Consider the following 18,844-nt stretch of genomic DNA (forward strand, 5'->3'; position numbering starts at 1 on the left):
CAAGCCCTCAAATCTCAGCAAAAGTCCTTTTGTCACTGCTTCAACTTTGCTTCATCATGAATCAGTAGTACCCACTAAACACGTTTCGTTTTTTACATTCCTTTTGTCACTTTAAAAAAAAAAAAAAAAACTGAAGGGAGAGAAATTGATGGAAGAGAGAAGAATGGTTATAATAGAATTGCCACCAGGAATGGCTAAGGGGTTCAGATTCCATCCCACCGATGCGGAACTCATCACCGATTACTTGAGGCCCAAGCTTCTTGGAAGAGATTCCGACGTCGATAAAGTCATCGCTGAGGTCGATTTCTGCAAGTTCGAGCCTTGGGATTTACCTCGTATGTTCTTTCTCGATCGCTTTTGTTCTTTACTCTCCTTTAACTTTGTTGATCATTAATGTATTCTTTTTTTTTTTTTTAATTTTGTTTTCTCAGCGCAATCGAAGATAGAGTCGAAAGATCGGATGTGGTTGTTCTTCGGCAAACGCGATTACAAGTACCCAAGCAGTAAACGGTCGAAAAGGACGACCAAAGAAGGGTTCTGGAAGATCACAGGAAAGGAACGGGTGATAAAGGATCAAGAAACGAAGAAATGCATTGGAAAGAAGAGGACTTTGGTGTTCCACAAGGGTCCCACTCCTGGCCAAAGGACCAACTGGGTCATGCATGAATACTACATTGAACCTCATCTCCTCCCCAACCAGGTACTTTTGCTATATATACGTATACGTATATATATATATATATAATATGTATATATAACTTCAGTCGTTAGATAGATTTTGCAGTTACAAGTTCGTTTTAATACGCTCAGATTATTGTCAAGAGCGTGTATTAGTGCGGTTTATGAGCTATATAGCCTATATTGTTTATATTTTCTCTAGACCATAGATTGTAATCATTCATTTGCAATCAATGTGTGTAGAATGAGTTGGGGGTCCTCCTCAACATCAAGTGTTTTTGTTACATATACATATACATATATATTTTTTATTTTTTAACTAAAGTAGGACGTCCATAACTCTTAGTTCTGGTCATAGTTATAATGGTAAGTTTTCATGAATCTAATGCAATTTACTAATTCACGTTCATAGTTATAATGGTAAGTTTTCATTGAATCTAACGCAATTTACTGATTTGATATAGGTAACACAATATATAGTGATTCCAATGTATAGGTTCAGCTTTGTTTTCGTATCATCTAACTGGCAATTAGTTAACTTTTGTTCTATGAATTATGCAGCGGTCCTATGTTCTTTGCCGCTTGAAGGAAAAAGCGAATGACAAGGCTAATACTCCAGACAGCGGAGAAGGCAATCCATGCGGCGATATCACGTCTGAAGTTGAAAATCCTGTAACACCTGCTGCAATTCCATCGGTGCAATTCCAGGTACATGGTCATGCAGAAGGGAATGCTGAGTCGCCCTCGCAACTAGTTTCCTCACCAGATGGCTTCCTCACTGAGGTGGAAATGAGTTCGATCTTGGAGGATTGCCTCAATGACGATCAAAATACCCAGTTCGTGCATGAGAACCATCCCAACCCAGAAAATTCCCTGCCTCATCAGGTTTATAGTTACTTCTTAACTGGTATTGCGATTGCTGATTTAAGTTTGGTGGGTTTTTAGTCTATTGCCTTGTTTTTACGCTTTTTATGCACATTTTCTATTATGCATATGTTGTTGTTGTTCTTGTTTGTTTGTTTGTTTTTTTTTTTTTTTTTGTTTGTTTGTTTTTTTGTTTTTTTTTTTTTTATCGCTCCATCACATCGCTTATAACTAGTGTCCTACATTGATTTTGCGGTTCCATGTTTATTTTAGCAGCTTAAGATTATTGTATGTAAGAGCAGTTGTTAGTTCAAACACATTTTATTTATTTATTTCCCTAGATATGCAGCCCACCGTATGACGCTTTTGTAATCAATAGCTATAGAAAGACTTAAGGCCTTGTTGAGCAAGAGGGAGAGAAACATGAGCAAGAGGGAGAGAAACATGGAGAGAAAAATCGTCAATACTAAATTTTGTAGATCTAAAGATGAGAACAAGTCTCTCTAGCACCACTAAACCTGTCCTTCTACCTCCTCTCTAGAAAGCTAGTGAACGTCGCTCGATAGCTTTTCGATGACAGCAAGCATTGGTCGCTGTGACGCCGAAGGGTGCCGACGATTCTGGTGGGAGTGGAGCTATCGCGCGATACCGATAGTGGTGTAGATTTATGAGTGCTCCTGCTACATATTGTCGTCCATGATGGTTTTTTTTTTTTAATATTTTCTTTTAATGGTGTTCCACTGGCGTTTGTGCATAAACGACATGAGGATGGAAGTTTTTTTATTTTCCTTTTAATTTTTTTTAAAGAAAAAAAGAAGGCTTGGTAAATAATTATTTTATATTACCTTTTAAATGGTAAATTGGTCAAAATAAAAATAATGATGACCCATTCCATAATGTTTATTAAATTTTAACCAAACAAATGAATCAATTTTTCTTTCCATTTTATTCCATTGCCATTACCATTCCTATTCTCATTACTATTCCGTCACTACAACCAAACGCACCCTTAGTTCTGGTCATAGTTATAATGGTAAGTTTTCATGAATCTAATGCAATTTACTAATTCACGTTCATGGTTATTGTTATGTGGGAAAATATGATGGACACCTGGACCAACGGCACAACGACACGTGGCTATACTTGCTTTCCGCTGAGCACTCAACCCTCGACGCTTTGTTTCCCTCAAGATCAGCTGTAGAGAGCCCGAAGATGAAATCCATGATTAGGGCGATGACCCTATGAGGCGTCGACGGTTGACTCCGCCTGGGTTGACACGACAAGATCCCTCGACTGCAGAAAAGATCGCTAGAGAGGGCGAGAAAGGCTAAACAGCGCTGACGACGAGGGGAACGTCCCTTTAAGACACGACGGGTTACGTGCAAAAGTAAGAGAAGTCTGACAGCATTAATTGCAAGTTTACAAACCGCCCCCCTCAGAGGACAGAAAAGCATTACGGAGAGTCACAGAGCCGTAATAGAAGACTAATTGGTTGAGTGAACAGTACTAATTAGTGGGCTATGTCTGGGCCTAGAGAGAGAGAGTACTTGAGTGTTCCTACCTACGAAGGAAACCCACCCAGTGAAGGAAGCCCGAGTATAAAAGAAGAAGGACCCCCAACAGGGAAGAGAACCAGAGATCCCAGAGGAGAAAGAACAAGAGAGATAGCATTTATTGTAAATTATAATCTCCACAAAAGAAATACAATATACACAGTGGATGTAGCTCTAATTTTATAGAATGAACCACTATAAAATTCTTCTTGTTCATTTACATATAATTCATTCAAACACAAAAATACTTAAATCAAATTAGAATCCACACTTTTAACAAACCCACAAGCCGATAATCCAAAGGGTAACCCCAAGGTAATCCGGCGGGTTTATTGTTGACGAAATCCAACCGTCAACAGTTATAATGGTAAGTTTCTATTGAATCTAATGTATATTCATAGTTATAATGGTAAGTTTTCATTGAATCTAACGCAATTTACTGATTTGATATAGGTAACGCAATTTACAGAAGAGTTTCCGGAAGAGATTATGGATAGACTTTCTGCTGACCCAGATGCTGACCCCTATACGAAATACTATGGGGAAGCGGCATATAATCCTTTCATTGACCGCATCCCGCAAGCATCATTCTGGAGACCGTATAATGAGGATGGTCTGGTCAGAAGTGACACAAACACTGAAGGAGTCAACGAACAGGTTAAACGATCTCATTTATTAGCTCTTGGAGAATGCCTCCAATAGCTAATGAACCACTAGCTCTATAATACATATATATTTATATACATGCCTTTCCATGTTAACCTCCATTATAGTAGGAAAATACCTTCACTATTAAGCAACATACGACCTAGAAGAATTAAAAACAAAAACAAAAACAAAACAAAAAAACACCTTAAAACTAAAAATTTTGAGATCTTGTCCAAAAAGTTTTCCAGCCTATAACCAGTTCGCCACCATGTAACCAGAAGAAATTGCAGGTTTCCTTGCTCTAGTAGATATTCTTAATGTTATATCAACATTCTTTTGTTGAGGATGTTGAAAAAGTAGATTTATAGGAATAACCTCATGGTTTGTCGAATCCTGATGATTATCCTGGAAAAGAATCGGTCTACTTGAAGACTCAAGAATCGATTTAGTCTTGAGGTTTTCCTCAAACACTAAGTCCTCCCGAGGTTTATCACTTCCACTAATCACATCATTCTCTAAAAACCCGGCATTCTGATATTCTACAATTTTTGTAGCCCGACAAGGATTATAAAATTTGTATCCTTAAGACTTTCCGAAGAGCCATATATATATATATATATATGTGTTTGCAACATGCTTTTCCATATACAGAGAACAAACACAGACTTATGTTGTATCTTCACCGAATGGATTCATGATCCCGATTTAAATTTGAAACTGAACATCACAAAGCCATCATTATTGACAACCTAATATGATGAAAAAGAAAAAGGTTTTAAATGCTCTAAAGCACCGACAACCGAAACGGTGTTATGTGCATATATCTACCTTATTTTCTCCATATGGATAAAATCAGAAACACCCAGTGAAATTACACGACATCGAAATAAATCTCTGATAAAATATCTAAATTGAACCCGATGCATATATGAAGACAAAATTTCAGGACACATACATATGCTCTCGTATAGTACCAAAAGAAAACACACCAAACTATGCGAGAATCAAGAACGACAGTGAAATATTTATGCCAAGAATAAACCGAAAGCCAAACTAGAGATATTGCTCTGATACCAAACTGCTGAAGAAATTTTCAAAATTACAAATAAAAGCGAAGCAATGGATCGTATCTCTAGCCAGAGCAATGAGATTCAACAGCTTGTCAGAAACAATTTTACAGATAGTTTGGCTAGTCTATACAAGACTTAATATCCATGCCAAGATCCACGGGGAGTTTTCCTAGGAATTAGGAATCTCCTTGGAGAACAGGGGGCCGTCAGGTTTTCTTTCACCAGATGATCCTAGGCACGCGAAAGAGACTTGCGTCGAGTAGGTGTATATCATTGCATTATGAGTAAGGAAAGCTTTGTAATAGACTGACAGATGAGTAAACTTCTGATCAAAAGAATCAGGAAATACACCCATGTCTGTCAGTTTATGTATGTGTACTATCATTGTATAATAAATAAAAAAGAAAAAAAAAAAAACCCCCTTGGAGATTCTGTCCAAAAAGTTTTCCAGCCTATCGCCATGACCAAAAATTCCATCCAATTAGGTCTATCTAAAGTTGCAAGGCAATCATTGCTCAGTGACCAAGGCTCCACCACATGGCCCTTCTTATGCAAAGAACAATAGAACCAAATCCGTTTCCAACTAAGTATGATGCCAATCTCTTGGTCTAGCTTTGTGATGAAGCTTATAAAATTCTGCAAAACCCATCCACACCTACCCATTCATCTTAACCCAAGATGGAAAACACAAATAATATGGTTTTGATGAATATGTGTTTTAGCAGCAATTTGCTTGCAGGCCTAAATGTTCTCTATTAAGAAGAATCTTTTTTGAAGGATAGTAAAAATAACATTTTGGCCGGCAAGAAAATTGCTATACGGGAGTCGTCGAAGTTCATATTGTCCCAAAACTACAATAATATCTGTTGTCTAAAGACATGACACTTGAACTAAAGTGCCAACTAAGAGCCTTATAACTGAAATCATGAACTGCTTTAGCAGCCAAGATTTCCCCAAGACATAAGGAACATGCTATAAATAAAGGCGTCATTGATTCTTTAGAAAATTGCCTGCTATGGAAGTCAAATAAAGGCCCCTTTGCCTTAGAAAAACTTCAAATTCAAATATCCTGGCATGTTTTCCAAGGACTTGGATATTTCCTTGAAGGAACTGGTCTCTGTCAGGTTTTCTTTCACCAGCTGCTCCTGGAAACGCAAAACAGACTCATGTCGAGTAGGCGTATTTCCTTGTAGTAGGAGTAAAGGAAAGCTTTGTAATAGACTAACGGATGAAAAAATTTCTGATGAAAAGAATCAGGAAAAACACTCGTGTGTGTGTGCGTGTTCTATCACTTTATTCCTATAAATTGTTTTCATTCTATTTGTAAGGAAAAACATCAGAAAAGCTCACACTAATTCTCATCTTTTAGTCACGGCGAGCAAAACGGGGTTTAGGCTTGTCCGATTCACCTGTTGGTTCAAAGAAAACTCAAATTTTGCAAATGGCCGGAATATCTTCCGAAGAACTGCAAGGTGACATTCCTAGGGAACGTCGTCCGAGAATTCAACCGCAGGATAGAGTTTCATCCACAGCAGCATCTGGAAACATGGTAGGATATCAAGAACTGCAAATGGGCCTTACTAGGGAACCTCCTCTGATGAGAGTGCAACTGCAGGCAGGAAGAGTTTCATCCACAGAAATATCTGGACACATGGTAAGAAAATCAAGCTGGAGCATTACAAATTAAAAGAGAAGCCTTTATGCTTCAAAAAAGCAAATGTGTTAAAATGGCATTATATTGATCTCCATATTATTGCTTTTTGCAGGTTCACACAGAAGCCGCAACAAATGATTCAATTTCACGCTTAGACCGTTGCATCATTGCAGTAGTCTTCTGCATCATTGCAGTAATCGTCGGTTTCGGTCTGGTGGTGTTGGGTATATGTGATATAGTGCTGTCGCAACTCAGAAGACAATGCAATGGCGTTAAATCCCACGGCACACATGTTGCCGTGATGAATTCGCTATACTTGTATGCATTTATAAGCACTCTTTTATTTTCATGACAATGGAGTCTTGGTATAATGAATCTGAGTGTGTGTGTATAGAACAGGATTTTGCTTCATCGGCCTCAACCATGTTTCTCAGAGAGAAGCTTGTCAAATGCTCAAGAACATATAACAATAACTCCTCGTGGGATACTTTATTGTTTTGCTCCAAATATATTTTCGCATTGAGTTTCCTTACTATTATTATTGTTTCCTCATTGGATTTTGTTTGTCCAAGTGCATAAGTCAAGGAATTCTCTCTTCTTCTAGCCTCCAATTTAGGCATTATATAATAGAGAGTATCCATATAATGGCACCTTTTTTTTTTTCCTTTTGAAAGGATTTCATCTACTTCTTAACAGCTTTTTATTCCCCAAAATGTAGGACATGTAAACATAGGTTTTTTTTTTTTTTTTTTTTTTTTTTTTTTTTTTTTTTTTTTTTAAATTCTCTAGAAGTTAACTCAAGTCTCATTTTTCATCATATGAGAGAAACAAAAGATAAAAAATGTAGCCCTCCTCATTTTTTCATTATTTTCTCCTTTTCTTCTAACAGAGAAACAAAATATAATTCCACAGTCACTTAATGTAACGCAATCACATATACATTTTTTTCCCCTTCATTTATGTATGCAAAAAGATACGTTGTGAATCTATTTCTCGAACGTGATTCAGGATTGTTCTTTTATATTTTTGAGTTAGGGTGACTTGAGTAATGATTTTGAGTTGAGTTTGAGTTATAACTTGAATTGAAGTTGTAACTTGAGTTTGTGTTTGGATGTGCACATTTGAGTTATAATTTGAATTGAGAATCTTGTTGAGTTTGTGTTTAGGTGGGTCAAAACTTAAATTTGTATTTATATAGTATTTTAATAAAAATTAAATGGTGATGAAAAATTTTAATTGGGTATAGGGGTGGGGTTTTATTCGTCTTTTCGTTGTGAATGCATAAAAAAAAATCATCTCAATCATAATTAAAATGAAAAAGTTATGACATTTTTAAGAATAGAAAAAATAATAATGTTCATTAACTTGAGTCCGAGTTTATGAACTCGAGTTAAAGGAGAAACTTGAACTCGAGTTTAGCCCTAAATTTGAGTTCAAACTCAAATTTTACAAAAGAACATGAACTTGAATAAAATTGTAAATTCGAGAAGATACTGAATAGAAGATGGATTTCAGCAAATATTTCTGAGTAAAGCTTCTCAAATTTATTAAATCAGGATTGCACCCAAACTCAAAAAAAAATTGAACTCAAGTTACAACTTTATTCAAGTTCATATTCTTTTGTAAAATTTGAGTTTGAACTCGAGTTTTTAACTTGAGTTTGGGGCTAAAATCTGAGTTCAAGCTTCCTCTTCAACTCAAGTTCCTAAACTCAAACGCAAGTTAATGAACAATATTTTTCTATTCTTAAAAATGTCATAATTTTTTCATTTTAATTCTGATTGAGATGATTTTTTTCTATGCGTTTACAACAAAAAGATGAATAAAACCTCACCCATATACCATATTAAAATTTTCTATTTCCATTGAGATTTTATTAAAATACTATCTAAATACAAATTCAAGTTTTGACACACTCAAACACAAACTCAAATAGATTCTTAATTTAAACCATAACTCAAAATATACACATTTAAACACAAACTCAAATTAGAGTCTCAACTCAAAGTATACTCAAATACGCCTTAACTAAAATCAAAATCTGAAGTCAAATCACTCTAATTTAAAAAATGCAAATGAACAAATCTATTATCTTCTCTTGCTTTATTGTCTTTTAAGCAGAAGATGGATTTCAGTAAATATTGTGAGGGAATTTGGTAAAATTATATAGCGTGCAATAAAGAATTATTTCAGTCATATATCAAACTGGAAAGATTATAATCCAACAGTCAACACAACAAACAGGAGTGTTTCTATCACAAAAAGAAAATCAATTAATAAAAAATAATAATAACACAATAAACTGGAGTGTAGCGGCCCCCAAGAGTCTTTCAAACTGGGGTTGAGTTGGTGGGTTCTACCATCCAACAAGGCTCAAGGCAATCTGATGCCATGTGGATACTCACGGTGCTGTTAAGCACCATGTGAAACTTATAAAAATATATTTAGTTTATTAATTTAAATTTTTAATTTGAGTTAAAATGTAATTTTATGTATATATTTTTTTATTTTAATAAAAAAATTAAATATGATTGTTTTTTAAATTTTTTTACTATAATAAATTTTAAATTTTAAATTTAAATCGATAAAATAAATAAGACTTAATAACACCAATATTTTATTAAATAATAGTATTTAATATTCACGATGTCTTTTAACATTTTTTGGGCGATGTTATTCGTCCCGAGCGTGCGATTCGTACGACCCAGCTGTCTCCTTCTAATTTAAGCCAGGAAACAAGGCCCAAGCCACATGGCAGGCGTTAGTAACTCTAAAAGTTCATAAATAATCTTTTGTTCCAAGCACTTTCCTTAATGTTTCAATTAAAAAATAAAAATAAATAAAAAGAACCCAAATCACGCTCAGATTTCTTTTTGTTATTGGATTGCTTCCTGGTTCATTGTTGTTTGATTTCAAAATTTCAGGCCTTCGTTCATTTAGCTGATTCGAGTTTTACTATAGTAAAAAGTTCTCACAAACAGTCACATCTAACTTTTTTGTTATAGTGAAAAATTGTAACATAAAATCACATCTCAACTCAAATTAAAAACTCGAATCAACAAACTAAACGTGTCTTCAATATCAAACGAGGCCTTCCACAGACACTAGCTCTCTTGTGACGCGAACTTGAGGATGCACACGAATTGGAGAGATCTCGGTTCTTGTGGATCTAAAGAGCCATTGGAAGGAGCCATGGTGAAGAAGTCACGTCGTTCATTTTTGGTGTCGGCAATGGAAAGGTAAAGTCATGAATGCAATCGAAGGATTTGGATGCTTATTAAACTTTGAAAGCAGAAAGGGAGGGGCGAAGTAAGAAACAAAGCTCGCGATTAGAATTGATTCTTTTTTTTTTCTTTACGTTTTTTAAGAAGAAAAATAAAAATATTTTTAAAACGGTATTTAGCGTAATAAAAATAAAAAATAAAAATAAAAATAAAATTTTAATTTAATATAAAATGAAAAAAATAAAAAATAATTAAGTTATTTTTTATTTTTTATTTTCGTTATTTTCTCTCCCAGAGAGATATTAATGAATTTTTTTATATTAAAAATAATCTTTTAATAAAATTATTAAACGTATTTTTAAAAATAATTTTTCTGATTAAAAACGTTTTTATTTTTCATTTTCATACAAAAAATGAAATCATTTTAAAATGAATTCTAATTTTCTTTAATTATTTTTTTTGTCATTTTGCTTGTTCAATTAAGCCTTTTGAGTTTTAGTATATGTGTACTTGATTTCCTGGCTTTTTTTTTCTTTGTACTATGTTTCCTGCTTACTATTAGGGATATTAAACGATAGTTTCTTTATTTAGATTACTGTACAGCTGGAATTAGATTTGTATAGCTAAGAATTTTAAATTCCCTAGATTATAGTTAGTTTCCAATTTCAAAATATTGTTTCCTAATTCTGTTTGTAACCTATTTATACTCTTCTTCTATCAATGGAAAAACTGTGCATTATTTCCTCAATTCTAAAGTCTCATATGGTATCGAGCCGCTGGTCCTCCTTTTGAATTTTTTTTCCGCTCCACCATGGCAGCCAACCAACCTCAGCTTCCCCTACCCACCGAATCCCACATTGTCGCCCTTCCCAATTCCGCCAATCCAACCCAACCTCTTCAACTCATCAATATGGCTAATCACAATATTGTCAAACTTCCCTCCACCAATTATTTGTCATGGAAGCTTCAAATGGAAGCCAATCTCGTCGGCTATGACCTCTACAAATACATCGATGGTTCTCATCCATGTCCTCCATCTACCGCTCGCACCAACAATGTAAACACAACCAACCCGGATTATCTCCCATGGGTTTGGCAAGACAAACTGTTGTTTGGCGCCCTTGTCGAATCCATCTCATCTCCCTTGATTCCGCTCATCCAACATGTTACCACCTCCCGCGAAGCATGGCTCACCCTTGCCAACACTTATGCTTGCCCGTCTCGTGGACACATCAAGCAAATCATGGACCAAATCAAGCGCTCGGTCAAAGGTTCTCAGTCGATCTCAGAATATGTGCAATTTATCAAGTGCCGCTCCGATGAACTTGCCGCACTTGGCAAACCGATAGATCATGAAGATCTTATCGAGAAGATTCTCGATGGTATTGATGACGACTACAAGGCTCTTGTTGACCGTATTGAGGGCCGCGACACACCAATCTCTTTTGATGAGCTTCATGAGAAACTGATCAATCAGAAATTGTCCCTCAAACAGGGTCATTCCACCCCCTCATTCGCACTGGTCACGGCCAACGCTGCATCCAACCGCCACAATGGAGGCTCACGGCCTCCCCCCTCTCGGCCTACCTGGACGCCCAACCCGCCATCCGCTGACTTCTCTCCGCAACATACGGCCGGCCAAGGGTCCTCTTAGCGCCGTCCGCCACTCCCGTACCTCGGCAAGTGTCAGGGTTGTCGTGCTCAGGGCCACACCGTCGCGCAATGTCCTCTATTTCAGTTGATCCCAGCCAACACTGCTTCCTCGTCTGCACTCCGGTCTTCGGTTCCTAATCCTGGCCGCTCTCCCTCCCCTCAGTGGCAACCGAAGGCACACATGGCCACTACGTCTGCTTCAGAAAACTCTACGTGGCTTCTTGACTCTGGCGCCTCTCATCACGTCACTGCTGATTTGAACAATCTGTCGCTTCACGCTCCTTATGACGGCCCAGACGACATTGTTATTGGTGATGGTACTGGGTTACACATTTCTCACACTGGTTCTACTTCCTTACAAACTCCCTCTCATTCCTTTAAATTACATGATGTTTTATGTGTGCCCAATATGAAATGGAATTTGATTTCTGTATCTCAATTTTACAAAACAAATAAAACATCCATTGAATTCTTACCCACTTCCTTTCATGTGAAGGATTTAATGACGGGGGCAACACTGCTATAGGGGCGAACTAGAGATGGTGTGTATGAATGGCCGGTGTCATCCCCTCCTACCAAAGCCAAACTTGCCTTCTCCAGTGTCAAAGCTTCTCCTGCTGATTGGCACCACCGCTTAGGTCATCCGTCCGAGTCTATCCTTAGGCATATTGCGTCTACCTTTTCTTTAGCTTTTTCTTCATCTGTCTCTAAGAATTTTCATTGTAAAGACTGTTATTGCAATAAAAGTCATAAATTACCTTTTTTCCAATCCACTATTGTTTCTCATGCTTCGCTTCAAATCATTTTCTATGATGTGTGGACTTCTCCTATTCATTCTGTTGATAATTTCAAATATTATGTCATCTTTGTGGATCACTACACTCATTACATCTGGTTGTACCCCCTCGCTCATAAATCGGATGTTTCCATTGTCTTTCCACGTTTCAAAGCTTTGGTTGAAAACTACTTTCAAACAAAAATTGTCACCATCTACTCTGACAATGGGGGGGAATACACGGGTCTAAAATCATTCTTGTCCACAACTGGCATCTCTCATCTCACCACTCCTCCACACACACCCGAACATAATGGCTTTTCTGAGTGTCGCCACCGCCACATAGTTGAAACTGGTCTCGCTCTCCTATCCCGGGCTTCCTTACCTCTCTCCTTCTGGTCCTATGCTTTCCTCACCGCCACCTACCTTATCAATCGTTTACCTACTCCCACCTTGGACATGATCTCTCCTTATCATAAGCTTTTTGCTTCTCCTCCAAATTATCTCAAACTGCGAGTCTTTGGTTGTCTTTGCTACCCGTGGCTTCGTCCATACTCTCCTCATAAATTGGCCCCTCGCTCCACTCCTTGTGTTTTTCTTGGCTACTCCCAGACCCAAAGTGCCTATCTGTGCTATGAACCCACCTCTAAGAAGATGTATACTTCCAGGCATGTACGTTTTGTTGAAACTGAATTTCCCATGAATGGTTTACTTCCCCATTTATCTCGTCCAGATGACTCTACTGATTCCACTTGGCTTTCTATTCCTTTTCTTGCTCCGGCTTCTAACACACCATCTCCAGCTCAACCTCGCAGGACGCCTTCGGCAGGTAATCTCTCAATTCCCAGCTCGACCATTTCTTCGTTTCTGCCTTCTTGCCGCGGCAAAAATGCCACCTCGCCACGGCAAGCAACTTTGGATAGCTCAGCTCTCACTTCGCCTCCCTCTAGCCGCGACGAAGAAAATCCATCCCCAAACCAACCACTGCCCAGTCCCATAACCCAACCAGAAAATCCGTGTATGCCCAGTCCCACAACCCAACCAGCCCCCAAACCAACCACTGCCCACCCCTCCCGGACCTCCCCCATTGTTACCCGTTCCCACAACCACATACATAAGCCAATCACCAAACTGAACCTCTCTACTCTTCTTGCCAAAGAGGTAGAACCCACATGTGTGACTCAGGCTATCAAGGATGACAAATGGCGTCAGGCCATGTCTGCGGAGTTCAATGCCCTTATTCGAAATGGCACTTGGGAGTTAGTTCCTCCAGATACGGCTCAGAACATTGTCGGTTGCAAGTGGATTTTTGGTATTAAACGTTTGCCTGATGGTTCTGTTGACAGGTACAAAGCTCGTCTGGTTGCCAAGGGTTTTCATCAGCGCCCCGGTGTTGACTACCATGAGACATTCAGCCCTGTTGTCAAACCCACAACTGTTCGTTTGGTGCTTTCTATTGCGATCAGCCGTGGCCAGTCTCTCCGTCAACTTGACGTCAATAATGCTTTTCTTCAGGGCACTCTAACTGAAGATGTCTACATGACACAACCACAGGGCTTCACTGATACTGACCACCCCCAGCATGTCTGCAAGTTGAGAAAAGCTATCTATGGCCTCAAGCAAGCACCTCGTGCTTGGTATAATGAGCTTCGTCAGTTTCTTCTCCACTCTGGCTTCATCAACTCTACTGCAGACACCTCTCTGTTTATCTTCAACAAAAACAACGTAACTCTTTATCTTCTTGTTTATGTTAATGATATTATTATCACAGGGAGTGATTCCATTGCAGTTCAGGGATTCATTACACTTCTAGCCAATCGGTTTTCGTTAAAGGATCTTGCTCCGTTAACCTACTTTCTTGGCGTAGAAGTTGTCCCGCTCTCACAGGGCATCATTCTATCACAACGGAGATATATTGCTGATCTTCTTGCTCGTACCAAGATGACCGATGCTCGCCCGGTCGCTACACCTCTCGCCACGACGCCCACTCTTGTTCTTCACTCGGGCTGTGCGTTATCGGATCCCACTGAATATCGTACCATTGTGGGAAGTCTTCAATACCTCTCTCTGACTCGCCCGGACATTGCATATGTGGTTAACAAACTTTCTCAGTTCATGCATCGTCCAACCACTTATCATTGGAATGCTGCCAAACGTCTTCTCAGGTATCTTTGTGGAACCATTGATTAGGGTATTCTTCTCCATTGCCGATCTACACTTGATCTTCATGCTTTCTCCGACGCTGACTGGGCCGGTAACAAAGATGACTTCACCTCCACTAGCGCATACATTGTTTATCTTGGTCGCAACCCCATCTCTTGGAGTTTCAAGAAACAACGCACGGTTGCTCGATCATCGACTGAAGCTGAATATCGATCTGTTGCTGCTACAGCTGCAGAATTGCGCTGGATCACTTCTCTTCTTGGTGAGCTTGGTTTATCTTCCTCTCAGAAACCGGTCATCTACTGTGATAATGTGGGAGCCACAAATTTATGTTCTAATCCGGTGTTTCATTCCCGTATGAAACATGTTGCACTCGACTATCATTTCATTCGTGAACAAGTTTAGACTGGACTTCTTCGAGTGACGCATGTCTCTTTTACGGATCATTTGGCGGATGCTCTCACTAAACTTCTACCCCGCACACGCTTTCATAAGCTACTACTCAAGATTGGAGTCTTCTCTCGGAGCTCTAACTTGCGGGGGCATATTAGAGATATTAAACGATAGTTTCTTTATTTAGATTATTGTACAGCTAAAATTAGATTTGTATAGCTAAGAATTTTAAATTCCCTAGATTATAGTTAGTTTCCAATTTCAAAATATTATTTCCTATTTGTAACCTATTCATACTCTTCTTCTATCAATGGAAAAGCTGTACATTATTTCCTCAATTCTAAAGTCTCATACTTACAACAAAGGGAAACCAATGGCTTTCCCGATTTTTACATTGTAAAAAGTGAAGAAGAAAAATAAAATGTAAAATTATTTTGCATACGCTTCTAAAAGTCCCGTTCGGGATTTAATTCTATGGATCTTTTTTATTTCATTGCTTTCCTGTTGATTCCATGGACGGAGCTTCAAGGAAGAAGAGATGGTTGTTTGGACTTTGGAGACTGGAGTTTTGGTTTTTTTTTTTTTTTTCTCTGTTCATTCTTATTTTCGTTTTTTATTTATAAAATGACTTGTGGGACCCACAAAAATGGAAGCCACGTCAAATCGTGTGAGTTGGCCGCTCGGGATACAAAGCATTTCGAATTATTTTATATTATATTATTGAAAACGTGGCCCCTTCTGTGTTACACGTAGACAACTTATTCAACCAGAAAGACAAATTCTAAAAAAAAAAAAAAAAATTATATACTCTCTGTTGCAAAGTTCGTTAAACGACTAATGATTAGCACAGATCAACCTGCACGGAATAACTGAAACCGCCACAGAAACAAAAACGTCATTAATAGTTCTCCAATCCACTTTCAACAGAAAAACATACAAATATATATATATATATATAGAGAGAGAGAGAGAGAGAGAGAGTGCACTCGACTATCATTTCATTCGTGAACAAGTTTAGACTGGACTTCTTCGAGTGACGCATGTCTCTTTTACGGATCATTTGGCGGATGCTCTCACTAAACTTCTACCCCGCACACGCTTTCATAAGCTACTACTCAAGATTGGAGTCTTCTCTCGGAGCTCTAACTTGCGGGGGCATATTAGAGATATTAAACGATAGTTTCTTTATTTAGATTATTGTACAGCTAAAATTAGATTTGTATAGCTAAGAATTTTAAATTCCCTAGATTATAGTTAGTTTCCAATTTCAAAATATTATTTCCTATTTGTAACCTATTCATACTCTTCTTCTATCAATGGAAAAGCTGTACATTATTTCCTCAATTCTAAAGTCTCATACTTACAACAAAGGGAAACCAATGGCTTTCCCGATTTTTACATTGTAAAAAGTGAAGAAGAAAAATAAAATGTAAAATTATTTTGCATACGCTTCTAAAAGTCCCGTTCGGGATTTAATTCTATGGATCTTTTTTATTTCATTGCTTTCCTGTTGATTCCATGGACGGAGCTTCAAGGAAGAAGAGATGGTTGTTTGGACTTTGGAGACTGGAGTTTTGGTTTTTTTTTTTTTTTTCTCTGTTCATTCTTATTTTCGTTTTTTATTTATAAAATGACTTGTGGGACCCACAAAAATGGAAGCCACGTCAAATCGTGTGAGTTGGCCGCTCGGGATACAAAGCATTTCGAATTATTTTATATTATATTATTGAAAACGTGGCCCCTTCTGTGTTACACGTAGACAACTTATTCAACCAGAAAGACACAAATTCTAAAAAAAAAAAAAAATTATATACTCTCTGTTGCAAAGTTCGTTAAACGACTAATGATTAGCACAGATCAACCTGCACGGAATAACTGAAACCGCCACAGAAACAAAAACGTCATTAATAGTTCTCCAATCCACTTTCAACAGAAAAACATACAAATATATATATATATATAGAGAGAGAGAGAGAGAGAGAGAGAGCCAAGTAAAAGCCTTTTTCGTTTTTCCATTCCTTTTTGTCACTTTAAACCTCTGAAAGAAAAAGAAATGAAAGAGAGAAAAGAACTCAAGAAAGAAGGATGAGTATAACGGAGTTGCCACCGGGAATGGCTGCGGGGTTCAGATTCTATCCCACCGATGAGGAGCTCATCGCCGATTACTTAAGGCCCAAGATTCTCGGAACACATCCCGAGGTCGAAGACGTCATCGCCGAGGTCGATTTCTACAAATTCGAGCCATGGGATTTACCTCGCTTTTGTTCTCTCTTTTCTTTCATTGAGCGTCATTGTATTCATTTCTTGTATTGAGATTTCTTTTTTGTTCGCTTTTTTCTCCAGCGAAATCGAGGATAAAGTCGAAAGATCGGACGTGGTTGTTCTTCTGTAAACGGGATTGCAAGAAACCAAGAAGTAAACGGTTGAAAAGGTCGACCAAAACTGGGTTCTGGAAGATAACAGGGAAGGAAATGGTGATAAAAGATCAAGAAACCAAGAAATGCATTGGAAAGAGGAAGACTTTGGTGTTCCACAAAGGTCCCACTCCTGGCCAAACGACCAACTAGGTCGTGCATGAATACTATATTGAACCTCATTTTCTCCTCACTAACCAGGTATTTTACCTGTTTGCTATTATATATACATATACACACACACACACACACATATAAATGTATGTATGTACGAATATATTAAGTTCCTTAGATGGATTTTGCAGTTACAAGTTCATTTTAATATGTTATTATTTTCAAGAGCGTGTACTAGTGCGGTCTATGATAATGGTTATGTTTTCTCTAGATAGTAGATTGGACTCATTCTTTGCGATCAATTTCTGTAGAATGACTTTGGAGTTATATAAATGTGTGGTTCGTAGTTATAATTATAATTTTTCACTGAATCTAACGCAAATTTAGTGATGCACATTTTTCTTTATCTTGTTTCCCTGATAAGTGACTGATTTGATTTAGGAAACATTTTAATTATTCCAATTGTATAAGGGGCTATAGTCTGAGTTTTGTATTTAACTGGCAGTTAGTTACCTTTTGGTCTAAACATTATGCAGAGGCCGTCCTATGTTCTTTGCCGCTTGAAGGAAAAGGCGAAGGACAAGGCTAACACTCCATACTGTGGAGAAGGCAAATCAATCGGCGATATCATGTCTGAAATTGAAAATCCTGTAACACCTGCTGCAATTCCATGGGTGAGGAGAATCGTGTTTTCCATTTTAATTGTGTCAAGTTATTTGCAGTGTAACCGAATTCTAAACCGAAACATCTGCTTCTTTTGTGTTTTCATAATTCCTTCCAGGCACATGGCCGTCAAGAAGAGAATCAGAAATGATTTTCACAGCCAAACTCACCGGCATGCAATTTGACAGACGAGGAAATCAGTTTACCACGATCGGTTGGCCGCTTTTTATACGAGCTGCAATCTTCATATGGTGAACCAGAAGCGCGTCGCAAAGAGATTGTGAATAGCCGCGGAGATACAAACACTGAAGGCATCAAAGAACAGGTAAAGAGATCCTCCCATTTATTAGCTCTTGTAGAATGACTCCAATAGCTAATGAACCGCTATAGGAGAATATCAGAAGAAGATTTGTAATAAAGTGCCTTACTCACACTATTACGAGGATTGTTATGATATTCTCTGTAGAATTCCTTTTAACATAAACCTTCCTAGATCAACCTCCATTATAGTTGAAAAATTTACAATTTCCTAGCCTGCATGAGCACCGGAAATCCTACCTCGCTAAGAATGCCATTCGTGTTTAAATCTATATCTTGTATAGAATCAGCATTCCCAAAAAAAAAAAAAAAAAAAAAAAAAAAAAAAAAAAAAAAAAAAAATCCTTTTTGTTACCAACAAGTTGTCTAGCCTATTACCGCCATGAAGAATTCCATTCAATTAGGTCTATAGAAGTAGAAAGTCGATCATTGCTTAGAGACCAAGGCTCCACCACATGGACATTTTCCTGCAAAGAAACCTCATGGCTGAATCAGTTTCTAACCAAATGTAAATAAAGAACAATTTTGTGAAGCCTGCAATTGCCTTAGAAAAACTTTGATAGAAAAAGATCCATGGAATGTTCTCCAGGGAATTAGGTATTCCCTTGGAGGAACAGGGTGCCTTCGGGTTTTCTTTCCTCTACAGACTGAAGGCAAAGA

General features: G+C 37.8%; 2 protein-coding genes and 1 non-coding gene across 4 annotated transcripts; all 3 read left to right on the top strand.

The window, feature by feature from the left end:
* Positions 1 to 6,997, top strand: LOC21402531 (NAC domain-containing protein 4). 2 transcript variants are annotated; one of them, XM_010108812.2, is made up of 6 exons: positions 1 to 335; positions 432 to 700; positions 1,240 to 1,563; positions 3,549 to 3,752; positions 6,183 to 6,467; positions 6,580 to 6,997. In XM_010108812.2, exons 1-6 carry the CDS (start codon positions 149 to 151, stop codon positions 6,817 to 6,819), a joined length of 1,509 nt encoding a protein of 502 aa, XP_010107114.2. In that variant the 5' UTR covers positions 1 to 148; the 3' UTR covers positions 6,820 to 6,997. The 2 variants fall into 2 exon arrangements, with proteins under 2 accessions (XP_010107114.2, XP_024028462.1); XM_024172694.1 differs by lacking the exon at positions 3,549 to 3,752.
* Positions 6,998 to 11,033: 4,036 nt separating this feature from the next.
* Positions 11,034 to 11,166, top strand: LOC112093720. Its single transcript, XR_002903171.1, has one exon. It is a non-coding gene; the product is annotated as a small nucleolar RNA Z247 (small nucleolar RNA).
* A 5,621-nt stretch (positions 11,167 to 16,787) lies between these two features.
* Positions 16,788 to 18,017, top strand: LOC21402533 (NAC domain-containing protein 45). The gene is made up of 4 exons (XM_024172679.1): positions 16,788 to 16,968; positions 17,019 to 17,200; positions 17,740 to 17,877; positions 17,985 to 18,017. Exons 1-4 carry the CDS (start codon positions 16,788 to 16,790, stop codon positions 18,015 to 18,017), a joined length of 534 nt encoding a protein of 177 aa, XP_024028447.1.
* Positions 18,018 to 18,844: the final 827 nt, after the last annotated feature.

Source organism: Morus notabilis, unplaced genomic scaffold, assembly GCF_000414095.1.
Source record: "Morus notabilis unplaced genomic scaffold, ASM41409v2 Scaffold1303, whole genome shotgun sequence".
NCBI lineage: Eukaryota > Viridiplantae > Streptophyta > Magnoliopsida > Rosales > Moraceae > Morus > Morus notabilis.

Excerpts from the sequence above, each read along its gene's own strand:
- LOC21402531 (XM_010108812.2), top strand. The coding sequence starts at position 149 with ATGGAAGAGAGAAGAATGGTTATAATAGAATTGCCACCAGGAATGGCT. Across the intron at positions 336-431 it reads CGAGCCTTGGGATTTACCTC|CGCAATCGAAGATAGAGTCG; the intron begins GTATGTTCTTTC and ends TTGTTTTCTCAG. Across the intron at positions 1,564-3,548 it reads AAAATTCCCTGCCTCATCAG|GTAACGCAATTTACAGAAGA; the intron begins GTTTATAGTTAC and ends GATTTGATATAG.
- LOC21402533 (XM_024172679.1), top strand. The coding sequence starts at position 16,788 with ATGGCTGCGGGGTTCAGATTCTATCCCACCGATGAGGAGCTCATCGCC. Across the intron at positions 16,969-17,018 it reads TTCTTTCATTGAGCGTCATT|CGAAATCGAGGATAAAGTCG; the intron begins GTATTCATTTCT and ends TTTTTTCTCCAG. Across the intron at positions 17,878-17,984 it reads CACCTGCTGCAATTCCATGG|GCACATGGCCGTCAAGAAGA; the intron begins GTGAGGAGAATC and ends AATTCCTTCCAG.